The sequence below is a fragment of the Patagioenas fasciata genome, chromosome 9 (assembly GCF_037038585.1).
Source record: "Patagioenas fasciata isolate bPatFas1 chromosome 9, bPatFas1.hap1, whole genome shotgun sequence".
In the NCBI taxonomy this organism is placed as follows: Eukaryota; Metazoa; Chordata; class Aves; order Columbiformes; family Columbidae; genus Patagioenas; species Patagioenas fasciata.
The window spans coordinates 23,598,985-23,607,331 of NC_092528.1; the positions used below are offsets into that span (position 1 = coordinate 23,598,985).

Sequence of the window (8,347 nt, forward strand, 5' to 3'; positions counted from 1 at the left end):
GGTTAGCAGGTTAAGGGGAGTTCCACGCTTCACAGCGAGGCATATCCACACAATGTATCCCAGGTCCAAGAGGAGTGTACCACATCTACACAGGGCCACAGTTTCACCGTTAGTCTGCTTAGCTCCTCCATGTCTCCAGTTCTGGGATTAGCAAGACACAAAGCAAACAAGGGCACAAATATCGGCACCCCGTGTCACTGCTCCACACCACTGGGCTCAGGCTGGATTTTGTGGCTGTAGCCCACTGCATGGGTAGACCAGGCAACAAAACCCTGCAGCCTTCCTGCGGCTCACGGCTCCTCTCCCCAGGACTGGGTGCATGAAATTTTTTCATTTCTCTTCCTTCCTCGAGGTGACATCATTCTGGGGTCTTCTTAATTTGAGGCCAAGTGCCTTGACCAGGATTAGCTCCTGGCATAGCCCAACAACTCCGCAGCCACCAAGGGGAGCCTCAGTTCGCATTTCCAAGGAGATGTAAACACTGAAGCTGCTCCATCACTGCCCTGATTCTCAGAGCAAACAAATATTAACAGGATAAACAAAAGAACGAAAAATCCCACACACCAAGAGCGCGGCTGTAATACTGCCTTGGGGATGGGGAGAGCTGAACGGAATGCCAGGCTGGAGATTCACAGCCTGAAAAGAGGAGGAAGAGGGAAAAACAGAGTCTGGGAAACAGAGGTGAGAGGAAACATTGGACCACGTCTTGCTCCAGATGACCCTGGAAGGTGAGATGCCTCCATTCCCAACAAGATGAGAGAAAAACTTAATCTTACACCACAGGGATCCTGCAAAAGGTCCAATCGCTGACAAAAAGCATGAGCCATGGGATCTGCAGGTCTCCTCCTCACTGATCAGCTGCCATGAAGCCATTCACTACCAACAGCTCATTTCTTTCACAAAGGGGCTTTACCCCAGGTACGACTGCTGCCCAACTGACAGAAACCAGCCCAGCACAGCCAGGACACCCCCCACGCTGGGCAGAGGGCATCTGGAGGGAAGGGGCTGAGACGGTACATGTGTGAGAGCACAACGCCCTTCCTTCACACACAGCTTCTGAATACAGCCGTCGTCAACCTCCTCCTGCTTTCCACTAATTGACCATGCAGCTGAGGTGCTTCCTGCCCTTCCATCCCTGTCTCTCCCTGCAGACCAATGGCTTGCTCTCTCCTGGACACTGATTACCAGGGATCATGAAATATTTCGGTTGGACTCAACCTTAAAGGTCTTTTCCAACCTAAATGATTCTATTATTCTATTTCAAGCGGTGCCTGGGGCTCCAGGGCTCCTCAGAGACAAGGCTGCAGCTGGACTGCCCTGGCTGTTCCCCCTGTGCTCCAGCCAACCACCAGCACGCTCTTCAGCTCTCTGGAGAGGAGTAAAGAGCTTTCCTGACGGGGCAACCATGGTGGCACCATGAGAGGTTTTCTCTCCTCTGTTCCACACAAGGCCTTGACTCACGCTGCTCCAGCTACACAACTCATTGTGCAGGACTGTGCCAAGGAACGGGCTGCCAGCACGCAGCCTCCAGCCTCCCTCAGCTGCACCTTCCCGTCCAGAGAGGTTCACTCTTCCCAGAAGAATTAGCTGAATTGGTCCCAACAAAAATCTCATCCCATGCACTTCTGATGCAACTAAACTCGCTGCGTCTTCTTAAGTGATTTTCCCCTCTGCCTGCGAGCATCCACGACAACTCCCTATGCTGCTTTATCATTGAGCTTCATTAATCTACCATCTGCCTCCTCTTGTGGAGCCTTAAAGAAACAGAGGAGGGTGAAAAGGCACAACACAGAACTTTGCTGCCACCAGACCCCTCCTCCCAATACGAGACACTGCTATTTATTACTAAACTTTGTTTATAGTGACGCAGACACTCTCCCACCCACATGGCAATGTTTCATTCAAGACAAGTTTGAATTCACTTCAAGAACAACATTTCAAAGGATCCCAAGGCATTTGTTTACAAACAGCATGCGCAGAGAATTCACTTCTCCCACCAATGAACACGGTCCCCTCTGAGACGGGGAGAGGCAGCTGTTTTGTAGCACCCAACAGCTGAGGGACAGGAAACGATCCACAGACAACTGATGTTGCTGAGGAAATTTATGGAAAACGAGGGCTGGAGACTTCTATTTGCCTGGAGAGAACAGGGACGCTTCTGAGCACTCAAGCTCTCCACTGGGTCAGGAGGAATTTAGGGAGGCAAAGCGTCCCAGACTGTGGTCAAAGGAGTGACTCCAAATTTCAAGCCTCATCTGAACGCTGGCATCTCCCAAGCTAACGGGAACCTGGACACTAGTATAATTTGGCTGCAGACGGGAGAGCACCCTCTGTCGAGGCAGCCACACCAAGCTCCATCCAAGCCCTGAACAGGCTCAGCCCTGTTCAATGTAGGGAATGAGCCAAGATCACAGCCTAGGGACATATTTGGCACAATAAGAGGGCACTAGGAAGACCATAAAACTGAAATTTTTGGAGTCCCAGGCTCCATACACAAGACCTACTGTAAACACTAAATCTTCAGAGGGAGGCGGGGAAAAATCCAGGAGGATCATGCAACTCTTTCAAATACCAAAGTGCGAAGAACAGTAATGGGTCGCATGTTGTGGAAGCCAAGAGAAGCAACATTCGCAGGATGGAAACGGAGGTCCTCAAGAAGGCTAGAGGAGAGTCAGACGTAGAAAGAGCCTGGACAAAACAGAATGGGGACTAAGAGCCTTACAGAGAGTTGGCTTCACGTGGTACATGCTCCCCAGAACAGCCACTGACTTTATGAAGGCAGGAGACAGCAGGGGCTCCCCAGATTATTCAGTACAACCCTCTAAACAAGGGGCAGAATATACCTCCTTACCTCCAAACAAACAGCCACACGTGATGGAAGGAACCACAAGGTAGCACAAAAGAAGCAACAAAAATACCAGCGTTGGAAGAAAGCTACCCTACAGGAGATGGGATGTGAGGTAGGGCTGCGTCCCTCCTCCATGCAGATCGATCCCAGAGATCGAGCACGGGACATCGCACACTGAGGACTGGACACGTGCATGGTACAGTAGGTCTTCCTTGGACACAGCCCTTGCTCAGAGATGGGCAGCACATGGAGAGCACTCGTTCCTTCTCCGCAGAGACAGGGGAGGAGAAAGCTAGTTCCCTTTAACCGTTCTTCCCAAAGATAAGATGTGGAGAACAAAGATGCCAAAATGGATGGCCCTTCCTCCCCTAAATGGATGGTAGGAGAACAAAATTGCTGTGAGATCCACTCCCTAGGAAGGAAGCACCACCTCCAAACCCTCTTGGCGGAGGGAAGCCAGGGCACCCTCCCTGGCAGGCACAGTGGGAGATGCCCAGGCCCTTCAGGTGGGGAATGGCCATCCTGGGTAAGATACGTGGGGTGACACCACCCCTATACACCCCCAAAGGTGGGCTGCACTGGAGATACCCTCTCAGGCAAGATGCTGCCCAGACATCGTGGGTATAGGCAGGGGGTGATCCTCAGATGGGACAATGGTCTCCTCTGAGGTGCCACCCTAGAGAAGGCGCACAGGGGACCCCACTAGCTCCCCCATAGCTTCCCCCAGAGCTGGAGGGCAAACGGGAGGATGGGGAAAGGGAGAATGTGGGTTGTCCCCAGAGGCAGCACACAGGGACAACCCCCTCCCAGAGAAGGCACATAGGGGGTATCACCATCAGCCCCCCCGAGAGGTAACACTGGGGGTGCACACCAGGGTCGTCGTACCCCAGTCAGAGAACAAGGGGACACCATCCCCGCCCCCTTCCAGGCAATGGGGGTGGAGGATGGATGCGGCTCCCCCTCCCCAGAGAGGGGCCGCCAGCCCCGAGGGGCAACACCGCACCCGGAGCTCCCAGCCCCCTGCACGGGGGCACCCTCCCCGGGGGACGGGGGCCTGGGCCCCAGCCCCAGCCCAGGCAGCGTGTCCCCGGCCAGGACCCCCGCCCCCCGGGAGCCCCACGGGACCCGCAACCCACGCGGGGACGCGGGGACTCCCCCCGCCCCGCCGGGCCCGCGCTCACCCGAAGTCATCGTCCATGGACTTAAAGTAGAACTTATAGTTGGGGCGGTTGAGGAGGCCCTTGAAGTCGCCGAGGGTGACGCGCTCGGCCGGGATCGGCAGCTTCACCAGGTACGGCGTCTCCTGCTCGTCCAGGTGGTAAATGATCTTGGTCTCGGCCGCCGCCATGGCGCCCCTGCCCGGCCGCCAGGCCTCCGCCGCCTCTCCTCGCCCGTCCCCGGCCCGGCGCGGCCCGCGACCCCCGGCCGCCGCCTCCGGCTCGGCCTCGGCCCACGCCCGGCCCCCGCCCGCGCCCCGGCCCGGCTGCGGCCTCCGCGCACCCGGTCCCCCCGCGCCCCTTGTTCTCCGGGTCCCAGCGCCGCCCGGCTGCACAGCGCAAGCTCGGGCTCCGGCGGCTCCTCCCCCGCCAGCCCGCCCGCCCCGGCTCCGCCGGAACCGGAACCGGCGCCCCGCGGGGGCCTCGCCGCGCACCGAGCCCCCACCTGGCAGCCCGGGGCGGGACTGCACCCGGAGCCGGTACCCCGGGGTGGGCCGGGGCTCGACGAGCACCCCGCGAGGGGCACGGCCTCGGCCCCTGTCCCTGCCCAGGCTGGACCCCCCAGCTGGAACTGACCCCCGCACCCACCCGCCCCTCCCCAGGGCCACACAGCCCCCGCTGCTCCTGCAGCTCCCGTGGGGAGGCACAGCGCCCCATCACCCCCGCTGCCCGCGCCTGCGTTTGGATTTGTGCTTTGCATCCACGTTCCCGATGTTCAGCCTCGTGCTGCCCACAGTCCCTGGCTGAGCTGGCATGTGCCCGTGTGTCCCCACCCCCATGCAGCTTTGGTCCCCCCACACCCGCTAATGCTGCTTCATACGCGTGGTCATTCCTGTGCCACACGTGCCCCAACATCCCACAACCTCATCGCGTCCCATGTGCGCGCCCCAGGGCTCCCCTTCCATCTCGCAGCCCTGGTCGTTTTTTGCACGCCTCCCAGCCTTCCTCATGCTACTCGCACAACTCGGTGCCCCTCGAGTAAAGCTGACAGGACAGGGCATATCCCCCTCTACTCAGTCTCCTCCCAGCCAGACCCCTCTGAATGCCCCATTCTCCATCTCTTGTGGCCCTCACACACAGGGACTCTGCTACACAAGAGGAATACAGCATCTCCCACCCCAGGTCCTCTCCAGTGGTGGCCTCTCTCCAAACCTTCTCACCATCCAACAGCCTTCCCTGATCCTCAGACACTGGACACCGCAGTGTCCCCTCAAGTTCCCCAGCCTCTTTTCCTCACCAGGCAGACTCCCTGCTCTGTTCTTCCTGAGCATCGTCCTTTCCACACACCAGGGCCTCTTCAACTTCACACATAATCAGCTCCAACAGCTCCTTGGCTCTGTGGTTTTCTCCCCATCCTTGCTCTTCCCGGACACTATCACTGTCTTACCTACAGTCATCAGCACTGTGACCACAGCCCCTGGAACCTGCCTCCCTGCCACAGCAGTCCCAGGCTGGCTGGATTCCCTCCGGGTCCCTCACCGGCACGCAAGTCACTGAGGAACCACAGAATCACAGAACGTCAGGGATTGGAAGGGACCTTGAACGCTCATCCAGTCCAAACCCCCGGCAGAGCAGGAACACCCGGATAAGGTTACACAGGAAGGTGTCCAGGCGGGTTTTGAATGTCTGCAGAGAAGGAGACTCCACAACCTCCCTGGGCAGCCTGGGCCAGTGTCTGTCACCCTCACTGAGAAAAAGTTTCTTCTCACATTTAAGTGGAACCTTTTGTGTTCCAGTTTGTACCCATTACTCCTTGTCCTATCATTGGTTGTCACCAAGCAGAGCCTGGCTCCATCCTCATGACACTCACCCTTTATATATCTGTAAACATTAATGAGGTCACCCCTCAGTCTCCTCCAAGCTAAAGAGCCCCAGCTCCTCAGACTTTCCTCATAAGGGAGATGCTCCACTCCCTTCATCATCTTTGTTGCCCTACACTGGACTCTCTCCAGCAATTCCCTGTCCTTCTGGAACTGAGGGGCCCAGAACTGGACACAATATTCCAGATGTGGTCTCAAATCAAACTGTCTATATCAGTTTCCTGGACTTATGGCTGGAGTGGATGGAGCTTGGGGAACACAGACCCCCAGGAAGAGCAAGAACCATCCTGGATCAGAAGGAACAAATGCAGAGGAAGAACCACACCGTGGGCCCGCATGGGATGTGAAAAGGATCACCAGCCCTCAGCACCAAGCTCACCAGGGAGAAGAACCAGAGCGATCTCATAGGGAACAGAGCCAGCTCCTCAGGCTGGCAGGCAGGTGTGAGCTAAATAGCCTCTTCACACATGAAAGAGTCCTGTAGGCGCTACTGGCAATTATCTGGGCAGCACTGCTAGACTGGAAGAAGAATCTGACCTTAAATTTTAAAAAATTTCAATGGAGGACCTTGGGTAAGAACAAGTGGAAAGAGGTGTGAGGCTCTCCCATCTTTCCACATCAGCTCTTGGAAGATTCACTTCCTCATGCTTGGAGCTGTGAGATAAAAGCAAGCTGGTGTACCTGGAAAAGAAGAATCCAGGTCAGGAATGGAAATGTTTAGTTTAAGCTGCTTCTTACTGTGTCAACCCATCAGAGCTAATCTTTTTGTCACACCTCCCTGCCCCAAAAGCTGGGCCCACATGGAAGAATTATAGTAAAGAATTATCGTCTTCCCTCGCCTGTGGCCAGACCACTCTCTTGCCCATCACCCAGCACAGATGTGGCTGCACCCCAGAGCCTGCACCGTATGCATTCAACACCTTTGTTACCAACAGGGTGATTTCCTGAAGCATTCTCAAGGGAGCAAATGCAGCCCAGAGTGGGTGCCACACACCCACGGGTGGTAGTAGCCAGAATCTCACTGCTACAGCTGCTTTTTCTTTTAAAACAGGCCAAGTGACTGAATGGACTTAACTGAGATATTGATTTAACTGCTCGCAGAGGTCTTGTGCAGTATGACTCACTCTTAATGAACAGAGGTTAAGAACACAGAGCCTATGAAATGAGCAGTAGGGGATTGTGCTGAGCACTCCAGGTCCACAAGAATTTCTGAACAGCCTGCTGGCTTACATCTACCTTTAAACACTGCAGCATTGATAGCATTGCTTCCCCTTGCAGAGTAACAGGCAGTTTTAGTGCTTCTCGGAACAGCCCAAAGCAGAGGTGGATATACCTGAGTTCCATAACTTACACCTTTAAGCAACACAAACCCATTATCTTTTTCTAAAAGGTGAACTATGGTTAACTGGAGTTATGGGATTGACACAGGGACACCAGGTGACATTCATCCACATCAGATGGGAAGTCAGACAAGCTGACTACTATGGCCTTAAAAAAAATTAGAAGTACTTACTGCTTACATTGCTCAAAAAGAGGGATAGCAAGGACTACGCAAAATTGCTCTCAAATGCACTTCTAGTCTTCCAAACAAACAAATCTTGATTGAAAGCAGTAGAAAGCATCACACCTACCCTATACTGAAGCAATGCAGTTAATGCTCCTTTAAAAAAAAGGCATTTACCTGCCCATAAGGATTCTGCACCACGCCAGAACTCCACCTTGGAGAATATCAAGTGTCCTACTTTGTCTCCTTTTTGCTACTCTATTCTTGGCGCCTGTAAAACAACCCCCACCGCACACACCACCGAGGCCTGAACAACAAGAATATTTGGCCACAGAGCAAAATTACCCCCTTGGACCCTAACCCTTGGGGAAGAAAGCAGCTGACACCATGAAGAAGTTGGCTGCTATCAAGCAAAGGAGGAAGGAATTGGGGAAAAAGCAAAAGTGGAATTGTTACTTGGCACAAAGAATCAAGAGCCTCTGACAAAAACAAGCCTTTTATGGAACCACATATTAAACCTATTTTTTAAGTCATCTTAAAATTGTAAAATGAAAAAAAATACTTAACTTGTCCAAGGAGATTTTTTTTTAAATCACCAAGTCTTGCATCTGGTTTGTAAACACTTATTGAGAGCTCTGTAGCTGTCCTTCTGCATCTCCACCCGCTCTCACTCCCCAGCATCGGGAGGGCATGATTCAGTACCTACCAGCCAACATTCCCACTAATTCTCATCACAGCACAGGATAACAGGTTTCATAGCACTGAAGGTTCGTCTTTGCAACATAATCCTGTACAAAACCAAACCTCATCTATTTCAGGACTCTAAGCTCAGAAGTTCTAATAAACTCTACTTGTAAACAGTGAGGTCGTGAGTTACCACTCAACCTTTATATCAAGTCAATGATGTGCTGATTTCCTACCTGCCTATCACGTGCTTAAAATCTCTCAAGGAAAAATT

General features: G+C 53.9%; 1 protein-coding gene across 3 annotated transcripts in view; it reads right to left on the minus strand.

The window, feature by feature from the left end:
* Window positions 1-4,294, minus strand: part of DVL3 (dishevelled segment polarity protein 3) — a 32,362-nt gene extending 28,068 nt beyond the window's left edge. The window contains exon 1 of one of the 3 annotated variants that reach the window (XM_065844724.2): window positions 4,030-4,294. In XM_065844724.2, coding sequence (XP_065700796.1) covers window positions 4,030-4,196 — 167 coding nt within the window. In that variant the 5' untranslated portion in view covers window positions 4,197-4,294. The remainder of the gene's footprint in view (window positions 1-4,029) is intronic. The other 2 variants (XM_065844726.2, XM_065844728.2) reach the window with 2 other exon arrangements.
* Between the last annotated feature and the right edge of the window lie 4,053 nt (window positions 4,295-8,347).